The following is a 22,707-nucleotide window of genomic DNA, read 5'->3' as shown; positions in this document are numbered from 1 at the left end:
CACAATCACTTTTTAACGCGGCGCCCCCCGTCTGGGGATTGGAGCTGTGTCTTGTCAGTAAATTAGCCCACCCTCTGAATATTAAAGTGCACTACTGGGGGGGAAACTGAGCCAGACAGCGAGACGGTGACGAAAAAAATAACCAGTCACCAGACAAGGACGCGACAAGAGCGAGCTCGAGTCACCACTGCGTGTTGAAACTTGCAGTGATGGAGGGGGAAATGCAACCTGCCGACGAGGGTCTCTGCGCCCCAAAGATGTGCAGTCAGCAGCGGGGTCCATACAGCAGCCTCAAGACCTTCCCAAACAAGCGGTTGGTGGGGAAGGCGCGGTTCGACAGACCCACAATGGTCGATATCCCGCTGCTGGGAGACGGAGGCGGTCATCACTACAATCATAATCTCAATCACCATCATCCGTATCAACAACAGTATCAGCAACAGCGGCAGCAGCTCCACCAAACCTCCCTCACCATCAGCAGCAGCAGCCAGTATCTCGCGACACCGCAGCTGCAGCAGCAACAGCGTTTCCCATGCGATAACAGGCCCAGCAGTAGAGCCGCGACATCTACCTCAGCAACAGTGGGGAGTGTGGCGGCAGCATCACTTGGCTTCCAGGAGAGGGTCGGCAGCGGCACCGCGGTGCGCCAGGACCCCACGTATTCGCCTGGAAAAGCCGCGCTCAACCACGAATCTCCCGATTGCACTTACGGGATAAGCTCAGGTATGTTTTCAAACTTGTTGAGAAAGTGAAATTAGGAAAAGTTTATCCTTTATTTTAGGAATTAGGTGTTGGACTAGACTAGAGGATGTCTAGGCCTGTTGCCTGTGCGCGTAAATGCAATGCAACCACTGTTAGAAATACATTCTCTGGTTAGTATTACAATCCTTTCCAACACAGAAAAAAGGGTCCCAAAAAGCTTATTCGGCTGTCCTCATAGGATTTTTTTGGGTTCCAGGTATAACTCTTTTTGGTTCCAGGTATAACTATTTTGGATTCCATGTAGAATTCTCTGGGGAAAGGGTTCTACATGGAGCCCAATAGGGTTCTACCTGGAACCAAAAGTGTTTAACCTGGAACAAAACATGGTTCTTCAAAGGGTTCTCCTATGGGGGCAGATTTTTTTCTATGAGTGTAATAAAACACACATTTTAAAATATGCTGTATGTATTTAGCCATATCCAGACCTTACTAGGTAGGCTATTTGCATGGTTGACCCAATATGACACAAATTTGTTGTCAAACAACAGTTTTAGGTTAAGGTTTTTTGTATTTTGCATAAAGACAATTATTGATTCACCACAAGTAGGGCCTAGGCCTATTTGAGGTATTGTAGGCTAAAATGATAGAGATAGCCTAATGAAATAGTCATAGAACAACAAATGAAACCTAAATAGCATATCAGTCCAGCAGAGAGTAGTAACTATACACTAAGTGTACAAAACATTAGGAACACCTGCTCTTACCATGTCCTAGACTAACCAGGTGAATCCACTTTACACTGCTGCTACTCGCTGTTTATTATCAATGGATACCCCTACCTATGTAACGGATGTGAAACGGCTAGCTAGTTAGCGGTGGTGCGCGCTAAATAGCGTTTCAATCGGTGACGTCACTTGCTCTGAGACCTTGAAGTAGTGGTTCCCCTTGCTCTGCAAGGGCCACGGCTTTTGTGAAGCGATGGGTAACGATGCTTCGTGGGTGACTGTTGTTGATGTGTGCAGAGGGTCCCTGGTTCGCGCCCGGGTATGGGCGAGGGAACGGTCTAAAGTTATACTGTTACACCTACATGTACATATTACCTCAATTACCTCAACTAACCTGTACCCCCGCACATTGACGCTGTACCAGTACCCCCTGTATATATAGCCTTGTTATTGTTATTTTATTGTGTTACTTTTTTTACGTTAGTTTATTTAGTCAATATTTTCTTAACTCTTATTTTATAAAAAACTACATTGTTGTTAAGGGCTTGTTCTAAGCATGGTAAGGTCTACCTACACCTGTTGTATTGGTTGCGTGTGACAACATTTAATTTGATCCCCCCCATATCTCAATCAATCTCCGCTCTCTCTATAATTTCCTGTGATAGATATTATGTACTACTGAAAATAAGCAGCCATGACTGAGTAGGCCCACTATAGGGTCTGTGTGTGCTCAAATGAGTGATAGGGTTGTGCAGTTGTTGAAGTGTGTTTGTGTTTATGTCTGTGTGAATATCCATTGTAATGACGTGCACTGCTTTTGAGCAAAAGCGGGCAAACTGGTTTCTCAAAGGAAGAGTAAGCATAGAAATACACCACACTTCTATTTCTATAGGAACCTTGATCTGCGTCCCAATTGGCACCATATCCCTATTATAGTGCACTACCTTTGACCAGAGCCGGAAGCAGTTTTGTTACTAAATTAAACAGATATCATATTTCCCCCACAGATATAGATCTCCTTATCACTCCACTAGCAGGGGAGGTTGAGCTCAGTATTCTGAGATTGTTGTTACGCTGACACAGCACTATCTAGCTTATACTGTATTAGCACTGTGCTGTAGCATTAAGCCAAATTGGTATAATACTTGTAATGTCACCTCATGCCATTATCCAGGGCAGTGACAAAGTACAGGCCTCATACAGTATTACATGCTCTATGGTAGGCCTATAGGCTCCCCTGAACAATCACTATGTTATAACTAACCTGCTCCTATGGTACTGGGGCTTCCAATTTTGTCTTAATTTACAACCCAATTCAAAGCCCAGTTTTACACAGTTTGGGTCAGTTTGGCGCAATAGTACAAAAAAGGGTATATATTTTGTTAACCATACGACAAAAGCTAGCCAATACAACTAAGTATTCATGTGATTTAATGATTCGAGTGATAAGAGCACATTTCCCTGTAGGTGACAGTCTGACAGAGGTGGTGTTTCTTTCCCATTCTGCATCCCACAGACAGAAGGAGGAACCCAAGGACGCCAGCCCTGAGATCCACACACAATAAAGCAAATTGCATTTAAAAGCTTTTCCAAAGAGTTGTGATTAAAATAAATGGTGCTCATAAATTTTCCTCTGCGGAGCATGTTGTATTTAATGACATTTTATGAGGCTGTCTCCCCGTGCACACTACCAGGGAGCAAGAGAAGAGGGGCGGGTGGGAGGGACGGAGGCACGGGGGATGATATCAGATACATCTCGGCGGGTAAACAAAGACGGCACGCATATTAATAAATGCGACACATCTGCGCCAGGCCGATAGACACGTCTCAGCGGCTGCCAGAGTGCCGGGCCTCCCGCCCAGTTGCAGCGAGGACGCCGTGGGTAGCTGTCTGCGCTCATAATTACCTGCCTTGTCTCTTTGTGTGTGAAGGCAACACATTCGTAATCATTAGAGGGGAGATGTGCGAGATCATCTCATTCCGATGTGCTGAGACTGCTGGGAGAAGGACACAGGGAGAGCTGCTTTTATGAGCTGTTATGGATGATATTATAGCTCAGTAGCATCATAACCCCATTTGTTTGGCTTGGGTGATTATTTAAGCTCAAGAGGAGGGGGGCATCAAATATCATCAAATCAAATGCATTTGTCAAAAAGTGCTCAACTGCAACCAAAGCCTATAACCCCCAAAGAGCAAGCACAGGCAACAATGCCAAGGGAAGGACTAGTGTAGGCCTAGATATTGACGTCTGACTCAACCAGCTTCCTTGTACAAGAGTGCCATTGAATGGAGGGAACCTGTACTCGGGTAAAATATGACTCTTGTAGAGAAAGAGGAAGAGCCAGATAGAGGGAGTGAGGGTGGTGAGGGGAGGAAGCCAGAGCAGCGAAGCAGAAACGCCAACACCTTTATATAGAATTTGAGAGTCAAGTAGAGGTGACTGAGAAAGGGATAAGACTGAAGCAATCCTACTGTAGTATTATGAACAACTAATCTAGTCCACGCTCTTCTGTGTTTAAAAAAAATCCATGCTATCAATTCAAAGCCAAGTAATCAAGGACTGTGGAAATGTAGAAATGTGTTGATGCCCAAATGTTGACTCCAAAATATGCTGGTTGGCCTTCATGTCATAGTGAACGTCTTGGCTATCTTTATCTACTCGCTCTCTGTTCCTCTAGAAAACCGCCTCATCTTGGATGCCTTCGCACAGCAGTGTAGCCGGGTCCTCACTCTTCTCAACAACAATGGCCGGTTTGTGGAGCCTCAAGCTCCTCTGCCCTCCTCCCACATCAAGCAGGAGGACAGCTGCCTCTCTGGACCTGGGGCGGAGTCAAGGCCAGTCGCGGGTCAGGGGGGTCATTACCCCACCCTGGGCACGCCACGTCTTGACGAGAGCGCCACCGTCGACCCTGATGACGAAGCCCAGCACAGCCACTGGAGCCAACAACAAACATCTGCCTTCCTGCGCATTTTCACTGAGTCCCTCCAGAGCTATCTGCTCACCGGGAACCAGCAGCCCCACCCGGGCCCGGGCCTCGAGGGAGAGCGATGCCCACCAGCTGAGCCCGAGTCTGGGGGGTCGCCGGGCCACAACCTGGGGGGCTGGAACTCCCCGGCCCCCTCAGATTCGTATGGCCACCCCTCGTCCACCCTGCCGGAGGAGGAAGAGGAGGAGGAGGAGAGCTGCTGCCCTCGCTGTGTGGAGCTGGAGCAGGAGGTACTGTGTCTGCAGCAGGAGAACGAAGAGCTGCGCAACAAGATGGACAACATACCGGGTACAGTACCGGGGTTTCAGGATCATAGAACCCAGTAAAGGCAGATTCTTGTGAGATTGTGACTTGGTATGTGGATACTATAGAATGCTGTCACCCGTAAAAGCCTCAAGTGAGACGATGTGCTAATTTTGCTGCCCAAGACAACTCTGTGGATTTGGGTCTTTACCCTGTGACTTGACATAGCAGGTCACAATAATGACACAGTGCCAAATGAGGGGGGTAACCATGTGGTGTAGTAATCTAACTTTTTATGTAAAGTTCAAGATTTACAGTGCCCTCTGGAATTTTTTTGTTGTTGTTTTGGTTCTGTACTCCAGCACTTTTCTGGGCTCCCGAGTGGCGCAGCAGTCTAAGGCACTTTATCTCAGTGCTAGAGGCGTCACTACAGACCCTGGTTCGATTCCAGGCTGTATCACAACCGGTCGTGATTGGGAGTCCCATAGGGCGGCACACATTTGGCCCAGTGTCGTCAGGGTTAGGGTTAGGGTTTGGGTTTGGCTGGGGTAGGCCGTCATTGTAAATAAGAATGTGTTCTTAACTGACTTGCCTAGTTAAATAAAGGGTCAATAAAAATAAATAAAATAAGAAACTTTGGAGAGAAAAGTGAAGTGAATTTGTCCCAATACCTTTGGTTCCCTAAAATTGGGGGACTATGTACAAAAACTGTTTTAATTTGTAAATGGTTTACCTGATATGGATCAAAATACCATCAAATTAAAGCTGACAGCCTGCACTTTAACCTCAATAGTCAATAGTCATTGTATCATTTAAAATCCAAAGTGCTGGAGTACAGAGCCAAAACGTGTCACTGTCCCAATCATTTCGGGGGAGGCTGTATTTGACATTTTAGTCATTAAGCAGATGCTCTTATCTAGAGCGACTTAGAGTTAGACACCCCGGACTCAATTTATATATCACATTCTTTCTGTGTCTTCAATCAAATATTTTTGATGGCTTTTATAACCCTGATTTCCTTCCAGCTCCCTGCCAGAATGTGCTGGACTTCTTCAAGACTGTTCTCCAGCACCATGACCAGTTTATACAACCCATGGCAGAGGAACAACTAACAGAGGCAAGAAATCAGTTTGTCTCAAAACACAGACTGTGTCTTTCTAGAAAGAAATACTCTTGGTCTGTTCCAGTTTCTGTCAGGTACTGTACTGTACCTTTTTATGTTTTATCACTAGTCATACTGGCCGTGTCTGAAATCTGTCTTGCTTACTGCATACTGTGTATTAATTGTACTACATACTATATTTAGAACGTATTGTTCAGTAAAAAACTAATGCAGTACGTGCAAATATCAACATACTAAGCTCATCCATTCTGAGAAAGCGTCATCTAATGTGCAATTGCAATGTTTCCCGCCATTCATTAATTTTGACAGGGAGTCAATGGCCAGGGGCTCTCGGGAGTGGGCTAGGGGTCCAGCCGTGTATCTGGTAACTAGTTGGCTACCTAAAGAGGCTCAAAGTTGCCCACCGTTTACCCGCTTCATTGAATTTCTTCACTTTGAGATGAGGAGCACTGGCTAAACGAGGCTTGTCATTCGGTTTAGCCACATGTCAGTGTAGTTCTGATCCTTTTCTGGCTTCCAGACTGGCTGTCAGTCGCCCTGTCTAGTCATCAATGTGCTACGCATTACTTCCCTGGAGAAGAGAGAGCCAAGGGCAGACACTACTAACCGGCGTGCTTCAGCTGGGGTGAGCGGTAATCAGTATTATCTTCACTGCTTGTTTCTGTCCGGCACTTGAGAACACCTAAGGCAACACAAGAGGGATTATTTGGCTAGGAATTGGATGGTAGCGCCCTCGGCCAATATATGAAAGTGTAAGACTGTGTGGTTTGCCAGTGTGAGTGTGTTTGTGATACTTGTTACTGTACTGGATGTGTGTTGCGAGAGGACGGCACTTATCGTGTCATCCAGTGTTTACTGCCTTCTGTGTGCATGGTCCTCTGAGTCCCCTCTTCCCTTTGATATTTATTGGGCGAGGCCGGTCCCATAGCTACACTTTGAATTTCTTGACTTTGACATACAGTACATTTAGGCTGATCCAGGGGCCAGGTGAGTTCAACCTAGCCGTTAACCCCTGCAGGACTCTGTTCCATGGAGGGATTCATATTTGCCTGTTTCAATACCGAGAATAATTCATATTTATCCAGAGAGTCCGGGAAATATGGCAAAAATCAGAAGTGCCCATTTAAAGCATGTAAAACTAAAATATGGTCACTATGCCAGGGTTCTCCGCAAATAAGATTGTCGCTGCGCCACCTTGTCACCTTGATTTCAGGGCAAATTAAACTGATATTCAGTAATGATAGAGGAACTATCTTTGATCGCCTACAACATTGTTTTGAATAGCAAAACAGGCCGTTCATAATGTTCCTCAATTAATTCAGAGAATTTCAGCAGTCGGCTAACTGGACACAGATCTAAATTAGGACACACGGAGTGCACCCCTCGTATAGCGTTGTCGAATCATACAAACTTTGTAATAGCAGTCCAACAAAAGTCAAATGAACAAAGTTGCTAAGCTTGCTAGATAACCTCCTTCAATGAATGACAGAATATTTCATATAATAAATATATCCTATATTTGGCTAAATCAAGTTGATGATTATACAGATCGATCATGAATAACGGGGGAGATAAAGAGTGGAAATAGTTTAAGCATCAAGGTACTATATCTTAACGGGGACCAACTCTGTTAAAACAGTCTCGGGATCCCAGTTACCCATGTTAATCACTAATGGACACATAGCCCGGGTCAGTTACCCTTATTATCGGATCTTGTCCCGGCCAACCCTTGTATTCCACCATGCTCTGACGGACACATAAGTGGACTCCCGACCACGGTTAGGGTTTTCCTTCTATGGAGTAGGGAGGAATATCAGACCCACTTGCCTGATGTGGTTTAAACACCTTCATCACTCTGTGCCTCTTCGTCGAGCCGATCTACACGATTGACATCTCTCAGCAGATCTATGGAGTAGAGCAGGACTCTTTGTTTTTCCAGCTTTGCGAAGTCCGCCCTTCAAGACCAAGATAGTCCCATGGCTAGCAATACTTAATCGTTAGGAGTAGGCCACTTGCTCAGGGCCCCTCTCGAGAAGCCAAACAAGGTGACCCTATCGACTCCCAGCAGCTTGTTAATGATTGATGCAGCAACAGTGATGTAGTATGCAATCTTTTCCGATATAGCCACCTTGACGGTGTCAACGACGTCTTCGTATCGCATTGTAATGTCAACCACCAAAGCGGCAGCATTTTTCACAAATATCAAGTCTGGTTTCCTTAGTCTCCCATCCAGCGTGGAGATATGTATCTCCTTGATAACGTTCCATCCGTTGCTTTCGGCTTCCGTTACTGATAGGTCACACACCCTGTTGTGCCTATTTATGCGGGCTCCTTGGATCAACTGGCATCGACCCAGTATATGTCAGCAAGATTCATACAGGGCTGGAAAGTGCCTCCAAGAGGAATCCTTCTCCGTTCTTCCCCTTTTGAACATCTCCTGAGTAGGATAGACATTTGCCCTCAACTTCAGTCCATTGTTATACTGGCCGAATCCCACTGAGGAGGTAAGCCTAGTTTTGCTGATCTTATCACTGCCAAAGGCCTGCGTCCCCACACCTTGAGTTGACAGGCATATCCATTTTCACATTTCGTCCTGCCTCCAATCACACGGTATTGGGAAATGCAGCGTCACTAAGCCAGTTGTGTTGTTGTCGATGGAGGGCATCTTTGTGTCGCTCTCACCGGCTTGCAGCCATATTCCCTCATCTGCCGGTGGATCCTTCTGGCCTGGATCGATGTAATCTGGGGGGCCAGCTTCACGATACCTAGACCCCCGTATCAGTGTTTCACATAGAGCAACCCGTTACATGTGCTCATGGGTGGGGGAGCCATTCTTTCACAGCGGTTCTTATCATTCCATCTATTTTGGTCAGGTCGACCCCCTTTAGGTTGCTGTGGTCAGCTCTGTAGATTAGCCTCGGGACAGTGAAAGACCTTCTGAGAAGGTTTTCTCACCGCCCATCCGATCTTGCATATCCAGTCACGAAGTAGCCCGATCAGTTTCGGTTTAACAATGCCTGCCCACGGGTTCACTTGCATTCCAAGATATTTTTAGGATTCCTCAGGCCCAATTAAGTGCAAGTCCTCTCCATTCAGTTTCCAGGATAAACAGTCATTAACCTTGAATGAGGACTTGCCCTTGTCATTACCACCTTTCTCAATTAAGAAACTGTGGCACTTTCTGGGTTGAACTCTCAACTCCATCAGTTGGCAATATTGTTCCAGAATTGCCATGTTTTTTTCCCATACCTTTCACCGAGCTGTTCAACAGTACCAAGTCATCGGCAAAAACTAAAGTGGTAGTCTGGCGGCCTTCTGGCCCGACCCCAGAGCCCTGGCGTTCGAGTGTCTGGACTGAACAGCAGCTGCGACCTTGGATCGTATTGCTTAACCCGGACCAACATGTCAATCATCAAAGATTTCACTCCATCGAGAGTGACCCTTGTTACGCTGTTCTCATAGATGCTCCCGATCAACTCCATGATGTGCCGGTCAAGGCCCCTTTACCCAAGAACACCCAGAAGGTGCTCATGCAATGCCGAGTCGAAAGCCTTCACAAAGTCCACAAATACCATGGCTAGGGGTGTACATTGTTTTTTACTCTGTTTGATGAGCCCCTGGAGTGACATACCATTTTTTGGGGGGTCGGAAATACAAAGGTATCTGATTGTCTTCGGACCGCTAACTTTTGTTCTTGATTAATGAAAACATTCTTGGCAAAAGCTTTCACTTTTGTCCGTCTTGCACCGGTCCAAGAATTTCACCTCTAGCGGCACAATACGAATGCCCCCCGTCCGTCCCTCTTAATCATGGCCCCAGTTCAGAAGAAAAACCCACAAAAATAGAACCAAAGTCCTATTCCATTAATCCTAGCTGAGGTATTCAAGTGACCGGGCCTACTTTGAACACAAATGTTTTCAAAGTCAACGCTTTGGACCACACAGGACATTCAATTAAGCGCATCAAGGGAGCACCAAGAAGCAGGGGCTGGGACAGGCGGTCCCAAGATCCAACTATAGGCTTTTTAACTGCAGCAACTTTAAGATACGCTATTGGAGCGTCACCGCCACAAAGGGCGCTCGATCGGCTCAAAGTTATCTAGAGTCACCAAAGGTGAACCGTCTCCGAAAGTGCCTCCACCGATGGAGGCCAATCCACGTGGGGAGCGAGGAACCATTTAGAAGCCGGCTGACAGGGGCCCTCTCAGGTGAATCATGAATTCCAAGAGAGTCCTCGTCACTCCAACCATTTACCTGGGCTTCAATGAATTGAATGAGAGATAGCTCCAGAGGGCCAGGTATGGCTGGGGGCGACCCCCAGGGAGGGGAGTCGGAGCAAACCCTGCCAAGGCCGCCAGGGGACGCAACTCCATCCAGCCAGCTCCCTGCCACAGGGAGATGGGTGGAAAGGGTCAGGGAGGGCTAGGGCTGACCCAGGGAGGACCCCAGCCATACTAATTTCAGAAAAGCCGAAGTGAGTACAGTATGACATGCTTTATGTAGCATAATACATTTCTGAAATTTCACATACCATAAAACTTTCTATTTTTGCATACTCAAAATGTCTACTATTTAGAAGCTTAGTACGGGTATTCGGACACGGCCAATGTGTATATTATAGCTGTTACATGAGAGATGCAAAATAAGACACCAGGGTGAACTTTTAGATCTAAAGAGCGCTCTATCTCTACAGGAAGAAGAACAGAAAACATTATATGAGGTTTGTGTTTTCAAGATGTGTTTTCTTACTGTATGTAACGGAATGACCCCTCACTTAGTTTGTGTCTTTCTAATGTGCCTTACTCTAATGTGCCTTAAATATCACCTACTCACCTTGGTGGCTTTCTCGGCATGAGAAGCATGAGAAGCGTTGTCGTCCCCACCCCCATCCTAGTTTGTCAGACATTTTGAGACCTCAAAAGTAGTCCATTATTAGAAAAAGTTTCACAATCTGTTATATAGATCCATTTAAAATGTGAAATTAACTGGGGCCTATCTTTCCCATTCATGTTTTAATCAAGCATATAGCTAGACCTACACAACAAATGGCATTGGGCTTGGACTCCTCTCTGAGAGTCTAACACACTTTGATTTTGGAGTAAACAATCATTTAAAAGCCCAGTTAAATAGGGGAGTGGATATATAGATTTTTGGGGATGTTGTCACTGACTCCCTTTGAGTCATGTTCAACTCAGTTGCACAGCAGCTTTATAGATAAAACCGAAACTAGTGGCACAAGATGTGAAACTGCCATTCAAATCAGCTTCTCTATTAAGGATGTGAAAATATCATCTTGCAACAGTGTTGCATAACAAGATAAAAATAGGTTCTGTTAAATGGAGAAAAAGTTAATGGACACCACCACCGCCTTTTCCTCAACATTGCAGTTACATCTGGCAATAACTTCTTGTTCTATGGGGCAATGGGTTTACAACGATAGGAACGGGTTATTGTTGGTATCAGGTGTATAGCACAATTAATGCTTTAGATTTATTTGAGAAACTAGACTAACTAAAAATATATCATAGTTCTCCATCACATATTGAGCATGAAGTTAACAACCTTGTTATAACACATGAATGACTGCACTTCTTCTGAATGCTTTGACAGCTTGAATGCACTTTTCAATACCCTGCTAGTGCCCCTCAGGGTTGGGGTCAATTCCATTTCAATTCAGTCAATCAACTGTAATCCAATTCCAATTTTCCTTTTTCGTTTCATTGCTTTTCAATGAGGAAAAAAATGGAAAAGGAATTTCAGTTGACTTTCTGAATTGGCGGAACTGAAATGGAATTGGCCCCAACCCTGGTGGCTCTATGGCAGGGTACTCAGAGCTCATAACTAAGCCGTTCCATTCTCACCAGTTGTGGTTTGTGGAAATTTAAATGGGGGGAACAGGTTCATAGTAATGGCTGAAACTGAATAAATGGAATGGTATCAAACACATCAAAAACATGTTTTTATACCATTCCATTCCAGCCATTATTATGAGCCGTCCTTCCCTCACCTACCTCCTGTCATTCTCACCCTCTTCACTTCTTCATACCCCTCCTCAGGGCAGTAAACAGCTCCTGGGGAACTACCCCCTCTTCATCACCAACAAGCAGTGGGACGAGGCAGTCAACTCGTCCAAGAAAGATGGCCGGCGGCTGCTGCGCTACCTGATCCGCTTCGTCTTCACTACGGACGAGCTCAAGTACTCGTGCGGCCTGGGCAAGAGGAAACGCTCAGTTCACTCAGGAGAGCCTGGGCCGGAGAGACGGCCCCTCAACCCCGTCAAAGTCACCTGCCTCAGAGGTACTGGCGGCATCTCTACTAAAGAGATGGGTACTACAGCAACATGTATGCTACTAAAGAGATGGGTACTACAGCAACATGTATGCTATTAAAGAGATGGGTACTACAGCAACATGTATGCTACTAAAGAGATGGGTACTACAGCAACATGTATGCTATTAAAGAGATGGGTACTACAGCAACATGTATGCTACTAAAGAGATGGGTACTACAGCAACATGTATGCTATTAAAGAGATGGGTACTACAGCAACATGTATGCTACTAAAGAGATGGGTACTACAGCAACATGTATGCTACTAAAGAGATGGGTACTACAGCAACATGTATGCTACTAAAGAGATGGGTACTACAGCAACATGTATGCTACTAAAGAGATGGGTACTACAGCAACATGTATGCTACTAAAGAGATGGGTACTACAGCAACATGTATGCTACTAAAGAGATGGGTACTACAGCAACATGTATGCTATTAAAGAGATGGGAACTACAGCAAAACGTATGCTATTAAAGAGATGGGTACTACAGCAACATGTATGCTACTAAAGAGATGGGTACTACAGCAACATGTATGCTACTAAAGAGATGGGAACTACAGCAAAACGTATGCTATTAAAGAGATGGGTACTACAGCAACATGTATGCTACTAAAGAGATGGGTACTACAGCAACATGTATGCTATTAAAGAGATGGGTACTACAGCAACATGTATGCTACTAAAGAGATGGGTACTACAGCAACATGTATGCTACTAAAGAGATGGGTACTACAGCAACATGTATGCTACTAAAGAGATGGGTACTACAGCAACATGTATGCTACTAAAGAGATGGGTACTACAGCAACATGTATGCTACTAAAGAGATGGGTACTACAGCAACATGTATGCTACTAAAGAGATGGGTACTACAGCAACATGTATGCTATTAAAGAGATGGTATGCTATTAAAGAGATGGGTACTACAGCAACATGTATGCTACTAAAGACATGGGTACTACAGCAACATGTACTACAGTACTACAACATGTATGCTACTAAAGAGATGGGTACTACAGCAACATGTATGCTACTAAAGACATGGGTACTACAGCAACATGTATGCTACTAAAGAGATGGGTACTACAGCAACATGTATGCTACTAAAGAGATGGGTACTACAGCAACATGTATGCTATTAAAGAGATGGGTACTACAGCAACATGTATGTAAAGAGATGGGTACTACAGCAACATGTATGCTACTAAAGAGATGGGTACTACAGCAACATGTATGCTATTAAAGAGATGGGTACTACAGCAACATGTATGCTACTAAAGAGATGGGTACTACAGCAACATGTATGCTATTAAAGAGATGGGTACTACAGCAACATGTATGCTACTAAAGAGATGGGTACTACAGCAACATGTATGCTATTAAAGAGATGGGTACTACAGCAACATGTATGCTACTAAAGAGATGGGTACTACAGCAACATGTATGCTACTAAAGAGATGGGTACTACAGCAACATGTATGCTACTAAAGAGATGGGTACTACAGCAACATGTATGCTACTAAAGAGATGGGTACTACAGCAACATGTATGCTACTAAAGAGATGGGTACTACAGCAACATGTATGCTACTAAAGAGATTGGTGAACAGATGTTGGCAACATCAAATTGTGTGCAGTTTGTTTTTCTAATCATAACAAATATTTACTTGTACTCCTCAGAGTTTATCCGAATGCACTGTGCCTCTAACCCGGACTGGTGGATGCCTTCTGAGGAGCAGATCAACAAGGTGTTCAGCGACGCGGTGGGCCATGCGCGCCAGGGTCGGGCCGTGGGCACCTTCCTGGGCAGCAGTGGCAGTAGCACTAGCAGTCTTTACATGGAGGCTTACGACGGGCCCCTGTCACAGGATGAAGTGTACCTGAAGGGCTCTCACAATGGCCTGGGGGATTGAAAGGAGAAGGAATAAAGCCTTGGTCAGGATTCAATCCAAGGTGCGTTATTGAGAAGCACACTAGACAGCCGACAGTGCGCCTTTTTAAAGGCAATTTCACAGAGATCGCATTCATGGTGAACGCTGCAAATGTTGGCTCAAGCGTAAATGACCTTTAAAAGGCACATTGTTGGCTGTCTAGGGTGCTGCTCTACAACGCGACTTGGATTTAATCCTGACCACTGTCTTCTAACATGTGGCGTCACTCCTACGCGATGTTAGTCCCTCAACCGAGGTGGTGATGCTGCTGATTTGTCACCACAGATGGTTTGTTTACATAGCAGGTTAGGATAATTAGCGTGCAGGTTAGGATAATTAATGTGGCAGGTTAGGAAAAGGGTTAGAGTTAGTCTTAGCTACAATGCTAGTTGTAAACAACTGTTGTCCCCGACACGCCCACTAGATGGCGATGTAGGCCTACTCCATCAAGCCACAACAGTAGAATCCTAAACAGACCATCTGTGGTGATAAGTCATCAGTATCATAACACTGGTTCAGACGAAACTAACGCTATCTGACGTAAGACAATGAGGATGAGAATGTTAGAACTGTAGGCCGAACCAACTGGTACTAACCTGCTCTTCTTCCGTAATGCTACAGAGCAGGGCAGGAAAATAACATTCAAACAACATTCAAGAGGAAATAGTCTCCCCATTGAACATTCTAAAACAGCTGTTTTTGGGGCTTATTTTCTTGGGGGGGGGGGCGGGGTTCTGCTCAAATGTTCCAACGTTGTAATATGCATTTATTAAGTTACATGAAAGCAGCAGGATGTTGTACAATTCATATTCAACTGTTTGTAAGAGTACAACGCTAGTTTTCCCTCAGTCTTCCTTCTGCTATTGCTTTGTGGAAAATGTTAGAAAAGGGTTACATACAGTAATACAAAATTTCGCAAACTAAGGGAGCTACAGCAATCAGTAGGTCTGACTGTAGCTGGGTCATTTCCAAATGACAATTAAGACGAATCTAGTGTGTCGTTTTTCAATGAGGATTATAACAGTTTCCTTTTGCTATAGAACATTGCCAAGAATATACTGGAATGTACTGTACCATGATGTACTGATTGAGATGGTCGTTATGATATCTGTAATGAGAAGAGAAAATGAAAATGAGACATTATCCTTCCTTGTACAGATAAATGATGTTGTCTACTTTAGACAAAACTCCCTCTTGTATTATGTTCTGGCTGACGCCCAAACCCACGTGGTACACGACACACTGCGCCCCATTGGTCTAAAGACAGTCTTCAGAAAGTCATATTCCGGTTGTCTCAGAGAGCAGCTACATTGGTTGGTTCTCTGAAACTTTTTCCTGGGGGTTTGAAAAGCCATCAATTGTATTGGAAGGGGGCGGCGCCCGGCGGATGTGTGTGGCTGTGCCTGTGGGTGTTTGGGTACGAAAGACAGATGAGAACCAACCAGAAAAAGCACAGCCCTTTTCATTATTGACACATCGTGCTGACAACATCAAACAGCCTCCCTCCCCAGACTCAGAGGCCTGGATCTTTGGTATCAGCCAGGCAACTTATGCTAACCAAAGATAATTAAAGTAGACATGCAGGATTTGTGCAACTGTACGATGACTATTGATTGATGGATTGTCATTGATTGTATTTAATCGTGATACATTTCAATTCATTGATGGTAAATATTCAAGAGATTGGTGGTAGAGAAAACCACAAAAGCCCAGACTAGTTTGAAACTTTGGAATGATAACCCCCCCACACACACACACACACACACAGCAAGAAACACTATATTTGAAATCCCTTAAAGGTCCAGTGCAGTCAAAACTAGATGTCCTGTGTTTGATATATATTTCCGCACTAGGAGGTTGGAATAATATTGTGAAAATCCTAATAATGCCCTTTTCGTGTAAGAGCTGTTTGAAAAGACTGCCAGAAATGTCAGCCTGTTTTGGTGGGATGGAGTTTTGGCCTGCCTGTTGACATCACCAAGTGGTAAATTAGTTAGACCAATAAGAAAGAGAGTTCCAAATCCCTCTGCCAATAACAGATCGTTTTCTCTTTTCCCCTCCCCACTCAGACCAATCATAGACAGTCTCTTTGCTAAGAAGCTATTTCTGTTTCCTTTTTACCATTTTAATTGAAAACAATCACAGTAAGATACTTAATTGTTACCCTGAAATGATTTGATGTTGAGATAAAAATGGCTGCATTGGACCTTTAAGATAAACTTTAACACCCATGTGTATATCTATAGTTCTGATGACTTAGTTGTTCAGAACATGGTGCTTGCATCACTGAGTTATGGGTTTGCCACATAATACTGAATAGTGTACTGTATATGTGTTAACTGTGTTTGCTAAATGACTATAATATTATAATTATACTCCAAGAACTACAGTACCCATAATGCCAGCTAGTGTCAGACTGCTTCTAGACTACTAAAATCATAAGATAAGGGCGGCAGGTAGTCTATCGGTTAGAGCGTTTGGCCAGTAACCGAAAGGTTACTAGTTTGAATCCTCAAGGTGAGAAATCTGTTGATGTGCCCTTGAGTAAGGCACTTACCCCAAATTGCTCCATGGTCACTGTTGATAATGGCAGACTCTGACCCGTGACTCCACTCTCCACAGGTGTCTCAGGGAGAGTGGGATATGCAAAAACACATTCCCAATTAATACACACTTGTGTGAAATAGGAGAAATGTAAGCACCCACCAAGTTTATTTTTTGTATTATTATTATATACCATAGATGTGTAGTAGAGAGCTCCTCTCGATGGCCGCTTCTGTGACAGCATGGGCAGCGCCTCATGCGGCTTTCCCCATTTTGGTGTCATCAACTGGGTAGGACTTGCTATGAGTTAAGGAAGGATCATAGAATTCCATCCAGGACAGCAGCGGCAGTCAACCAATTAATTATACTCCTGAGCAAACATTCCGTAACTGCAGGTGGCAGTAAATCACCAACCTTGACGTTATACCTGTTCTTTACACACTTCAGCACAGTAGGTGTTGGTATGCACCTTTTCAGTTTATTTTCAAACTACCTACACTCAAACTTGAAGTACAACAAGAAGAAATTGTCTACTTAAAAATGTCAATATCCCTCAAGGCGCTGCCCAAACTGTCACAGAAGCGACCATTGAGAAGAGCTCTCTAGTACACATCTAATGAAGAGATTTGAGCCTTTCACCTTCCGAAACACCTGCCATTATACTAACTGTTGCAGAATTCATCATTATGTTACTTCTTGGTCTTTCAGTCATTTCTGGAGTTGATTATAATAGAGAATGTCAATAACTGAAGAAGATGTTCATCAATACCAAACATTTTCTCTCACAGTCCTTAACTATACTAAATATCTATCAATGTGGCTTCAACCAAAGCAGTGATTCATTGTGAATCATTGTACCAATAGGGAGAGAGAAGTCTGCTGTGTTTTTCATTATACTTATTTAATTTGGGACATTCTTGTCCTTTGATAGTGTACTGCACTCGTTTTATAAATTTGAATGTATAACATTTTACTGTTGACTACAACTTGGTAAAGTTACATTGAAAAACAAAGACATGCAGTGTGTGTGTGGTGAATAACTATAATAATAACATCATTGTTAATAACAATAGCCCTTTTGAAAAGTGTGTAAAGGTAGTCTTTAAATATGTATTCTCTCTTAAATGCCTCAGCAAAGTAGAAAAGTGCCACAGAGACCTTGTTAGTGAGGTTCTGTTGTCGTGACGCGTACTGTTTTGAATGTAAATATTTCCCTGTGATTACTGCACATTCTGACAAATAATCCTTTATTCTCCAAGTGACTGTGTCAACACTGTGAAACTCCCAAGTAGATTTTTACAACAATATGATGCTTGTGTTTTTATTTATGATGAAATAAACATTCCATCCTATTTGACTTGATCATACATGATTTATGTATACAATCTTCTCACATACTTAGCAGATATTATATAGTGACAAATTCTGTTATTCTAAATTATGTCATTTTTGGGGGGTTTGCTCAATAAGATAAATTAACTGGTTTTACTGACCTACAATTACAGATCAACGCTGTGTGGCAGATGTAATTACTACTGCCCATTGAATCACACACACCCTCTTACACAACACGGCAGGCCTACTTGCGCCAGTACTTCTATGGCTATTTTCAAGAGGGTCATGTATTCGCCAGGTCAGCTAAATACTGTAAACCACCAGTTTGATGGACAGCTGTCTGCATAGCCTTTACACCTCAGCTTCCACCCTCTGGTTCTTGATCATCAGGATATTCTCAAGGAGCAGCTTGTGAGCCAATTCCTTCTAAAAGTTGCACTGGATGTATGGACCAACTTTCTCTAAACACACCTCACTGTTTTCACAAGCTGGTCTCATGCTTTCCAAGTGCTTCTGTCTGCTGGGAAACTCCTTAAACTTGCTCTCCAAACACACACACACACACACACTCAGGTTTGAGCCTGCTGACACAGATAACACACCTGATTCATCTCTTAATCTAGTCAACTCTTTGTCCAGAGATTATGTCGCCAAATTTTGCTTCAACCCGTACATGAATGGGAGCCATGCAAACTCATCTGTAGTTCCTTTGGCATAACCCAGACAAAGCCGTTTGCCATTGTCTTTCGACAGATGGTGTCCTTCTAATGCAACCTCGTTGCCATGAACCAGTGCAGACAGATTCGCCCATTGAAGTGAGAATATCGCCATTCTGAAGGTCGCCATGCTGAATTACATAAATTCAATGGCAGTTTTTTTTGTCACTTTGGTGCAATTTTCACAAGTATGTGTTACATTTTTACAACACTTAGTACAAAACTCAAAGAAAACAATAAATCACCAAATGAAACGTGAAGCAACTGACGTGTCTTTGGCTACGCCGGATTAAGTGACATGACATGCTATTCTATAAAATAATTTCTCCGTAATTAATATTACCTGATTGAGCTAATCATGTAAATGTAATTAACTAGAGAGTCAGGGCACCACGAAATAATATTTATATATCTGTTATCTTCCAAATAAACTCTTAAAGACCTAGTAATATTTTACATCAATAGCAGTCAATATTAATCGTCATCTTAATTCAGTCTCATCTGAACGTTGTAAATTCTTAGTTATCTTCACGAACCCTGGCTCACAAGTTGAATCAGCAATACAAAATTGGGTTTAATTATTTATTTACTAAATACCTAACTAATTACACATACACATAATTAAATCATAACTTGATTACAAATTACGTCATAAAGGAAAACGTCCCTAGCGGGCGGAACAGATATGACAGCTTGTTACACAAAAGAAAAGGGGCTGGGTTTGAGTGAAAGAGCGGGAAGACTGAGGAACAAAGGGAAGAAGCTGTGCTATCATAAATACAGTATCTTATGCATTCTAAATTACCGCCCATTTGGAAAAGGAAAATGCAATAAATATTTACTCTGAGCTGCGCTTCGGTAGGTTGGTGGTAGATGGAAGGCCGTGTTGCCCAACCGAGTCCTTTGAAGAATGTCTCTGCTGGTAAATTTGATACGTTGTAGTAACGTCATTGTGTGGTAGACGGGATACTCTGTCTGTTCCTTCCTAACCTGCGTTTGCAGCTGCGGTTGCTAACTCAACGGCTAGGAGGTATCACTTCTGTAGTGAATAAGAGTTCAAAGTTCATACCATTCGCAACCAAAGCTCACGCTGATGTTGGCTTCGTTCTGTAGTTATTATCTGAACCATTCTGACATAGGACCGTCATCCTCACAACAGGAGGTTACATTGTCGTCAAGGGCTTATATAGGAAGGGAGAGGGGGGCGTGTTTGAAAAGTTTTATAGCCCATGTCCCTTCACAGGGGCGGGCCACTGATTGAGCAGAGCCCTATCCTATGAAAACCCAAATCTCACATTTTAGAAGCTAAAATCACATTTCATCCCATCACAAATAATTTCATATTCAAACATTTAAATTGAACAACTATTCCATGTGAGTCCGATAACTCTGATGTGTAGACTTTCCACTGTAGAGTTTATGTCATCTTATCATTGATGAGAATGTCTTAGATGACAACCGAACTGACATCATATTCATTAAGTACCACCTCATATGTTCAATTGGTCAGACTACCAGAATATAGTTAATTTCCCCCCACCTTCTGATGTTCCCAGAATCTCTATGTTATCCAAGGGTTTTGCAAATGTAACATCAGTAGGGTAGAGAGAGGAAAAAGGGGGAAAGAGGTATTTATGACTGTCATAAACCTAACCCCCAGGCCAACGTCATGACACAACAATAGTGCTCACGACCTCTGATTGATTGGGAACCATATTTAGGCAGCCATTTCCCCTTTGTGCTTTGTGGGATCTTGACTATGTATTAGTTGCCTGTGAGCACTATTGTTGCTTCATCGTTCCATTTTGTGATTTATTGTTTTCTTTGAGTTTCACTTCCTAATAAAGAGAATGGAACCATACCACGCTGCATCTTGGTCCACTCATTATAACGATTGTGACAGAAGATCCCACCACAAACGGGCCAAGCAGCGTGGCCAGGAGGAGCAGACATTATTCTGACATTTCATTCTTAAAATAAAGTGGTGATCTTAACTGACCTAAGAGGGAATTTTTACTAGGATTAAATGTCAGGAATGGTGAAAAAGTGAGTTTAAATGTATATGTCTATGTAAACTTCCGACTTCAACTGTATGTCAATCAAGAATTGTGGCTTTCAGCTTCACCTGTTCGTAGCTATTTGTGTATTTGAATTGTTTTGTCCTCATTCTAATAATGTGTTATTGTTACAGGTGGAGCTTCAATCTTAAGATCGGGTGACACCTTGCCGAACTGATCCGGGAAAATGCTTCTTTATGGAAGCTTCAAACATCCTACCCTACTTACAACAGTTTGGTCCCACAGCCACTACCGTCTGGTTGCAAATTAAGGCTGCCTAACAATGGGTTTACCACACTGTTTCCTTTACTACTAGCATACAAGGTTCATCTGGTACCTGCACGGGTTTGGGTAGCACTCAGTTTTTCATGACACTTTTACTCAAGTGCCCTTTTTGGGGTTGGCCCCACCGTTTCTATGGTCATGTTGCAATAGCGCCTGTTTCAGATATCATTATGGGTTAGACAGTTGGGTCTGAGTATGGGTTTACTTGGACGCTTCCCATCCGTTTCCTTTTGTGGAATGTTTTAGGCTAGTAGTCCGCAGTTTATCGTTTTTTACATTATGGATAATTGGTTCATCTTTAGTGGGCCTCTTAGGGCTAGCGTCAGCATGTCGCACACTAGGCAAATCACATTAGTCAGCCACTACGTCTAGTTGACGTCTCATGCCATCTTTTCCCATTTATATCCAATTAGAACAACTTTTCCTCGCAACACAACCATTTTAATCTCTACACTAAGCTACTTGCTACCTGTTTTGCAGCATATGCTTGCAGTCTCAGACAAGGCAGTTCCCTCCGCTTGACGTCTCCGTAAGGTCTTTCTTTTTCATGGTCCCTTCAATGGCATTCACAACTCCTTCTATTATACATTTTCTTCACGTGATTTAGGGATTCTGACCTGGTCTCCTCACCTTAATCACTAGCTTCACTCAAGCATTTTAAATTGGGTTCCTGCGGTACTATCATAAGAGCTCGCACCTACACTTATCCTTTCTCTTGCTTTATGCTTATATTTTTCAACGCTGGACCGTGCTCTGCTCCTCATATTACATTTGATTTATATCCCTCCCATTCAACCCTCTGTTTCATTCCTCTCATTTCTTAAGTAATATGAAGGTCCTATGATACACTGGTCTTTCGTTCAGAACTGGAGCAGTAACCACTGCAGCTACATTAGGTATTATTCCACCATCACTCTCCAGCAACTAGGTTGCTGGCTATGTGCTGCTACACCTCACTTGTTAGGCCAAATCTTTTTGACTTCTCCTCAGCAATGGCTCCTTACCATAACTATCAATAGCTAATTTAGTTGGCGAGCTTTCAATGACACGCATGTATGTGGCAGTCATTCATATTACACTTGGCTTTTGGGTCACACATCTTTAGGCATGCATCACCATCCCTCGTTTACCTCATGCACGACTGGGTTCAAAGGAGCAAGCGTATCATGTTTCACAAATTGCATTACAGGATTTGTGGTCGGGTTCTACGTACCATCGTGCGTAACGTTTCTTCTAAATAAATTAGCGTAACAATAAGATTCACTCAGCAGATCAGCATTGGGCTAAACTCGGTTAGGTGCCCATATCTTCCTGCATTTTGGTCTGCACGGTTAGCGTTTCATGTCAATCATACATATAGCATTACAGCATGCACTGTTGGGTTCAACGCTCGATTAGTGTTCCATGTTAATCATGCACATCTTATACGGCGTGCATGGCTGGGTAGACGTATACGCAGACGTGTCATTTCAATCAAACATTCCATGTGATACTTTCCATTACAGCATAACTGCACTTTTCTTCTATTCTTCACATGCGTCTCTATTACATCTATTTATCTTGCATTCCATCTTGAGATCCAACCACTGCTCGGCCATGTCCCTTCTCCCTGGTGAGTAACTTATTTATTTAGGGGAGGTCGATGCTAGCTGTCCAGCATAGGGCAACCAGTCATCAGTATTTGTTTAATTTGATTACAGTACACCTATGTTGTAATTATGTCGG

At 43.4% G+C, this 22,707-nt stretch overlaps 1 protein-coding gene across 1 annotated transcript; it reads left to right on the top strand.

Annotated features, from left to right (window-relative positions):
* Window positions 1-141: 141 nt before the first annotated feature.
* LOC139366028 (BEN domain-containing protein 4) lies at window positions 142-14,616 on the top strand. Its single transcript, XM_071103107.1, has 6 exons — window positions 142-723; window positions 4,106-4,702; window positions 5,683-5,774; window positions 10,413-10,499; window positions 11,836-12,076; window positions 13,795-14,616. The coding sequence occupies exons 1-6, from the start codon at window positions 210-212 to the stop codon at window positions 14,025-14,027; spliced, it is 1,764 nt and encodes a 587-aa protein (XP_070959208.1). The 5' UTR covers window positions 142-209; the 3' UTR covers window positions 14,028-14,616.
* The last annotated feature ends 8,091 nt before the right edge of the window (window positions 14,617-22,707 follow it).

This window comes from Oncorhynchus clarkii, chromosome 14 (genome assembly GCF_045791955.1).
Source record: "Oncorhynchus clarkii lewisi isolate Uvic-CL-2024 chromosome 14, UVic_Ocla_1.0, whole genome shotgun sequence".
NCBI lineage: Eukaryota > Metazoa > Chordata > Actinopteri > Salmoniformes > Salmonidae > Oncorhynchus > Oncorhynchus clarkii.
The sequence above is the reverse complement of the archived record's forward strand: the minus strand, read 5'-3'. Positions and strand labels throughout refer to the sequence as shown.

Excerpts from the sequence above, each read along its gene's own strand:
- LOC139366028 (XM_071103107.1), top strand. The coding sequence starts at position 210 with ATGGAGGGGGAAATGCAACCTGCCGACGAGGGTCTCTGCGCCCCAAAG. Across the intron at positions 4,703-5,682 it reads CAAGATGGACAACATACCGG|CTCCCTGCCAGAATGTGCTG; the intron begins GTACAGTACCGG and ends ATTTCCTTCCAG. Across the intron at positions 5,775-10,412 it reads CAGAGGAACAACTAACAGAG|AGATGCAAAATAAGACACCA; the intron begins GCAAGAAATCAG and ends CTGTTACATGAG.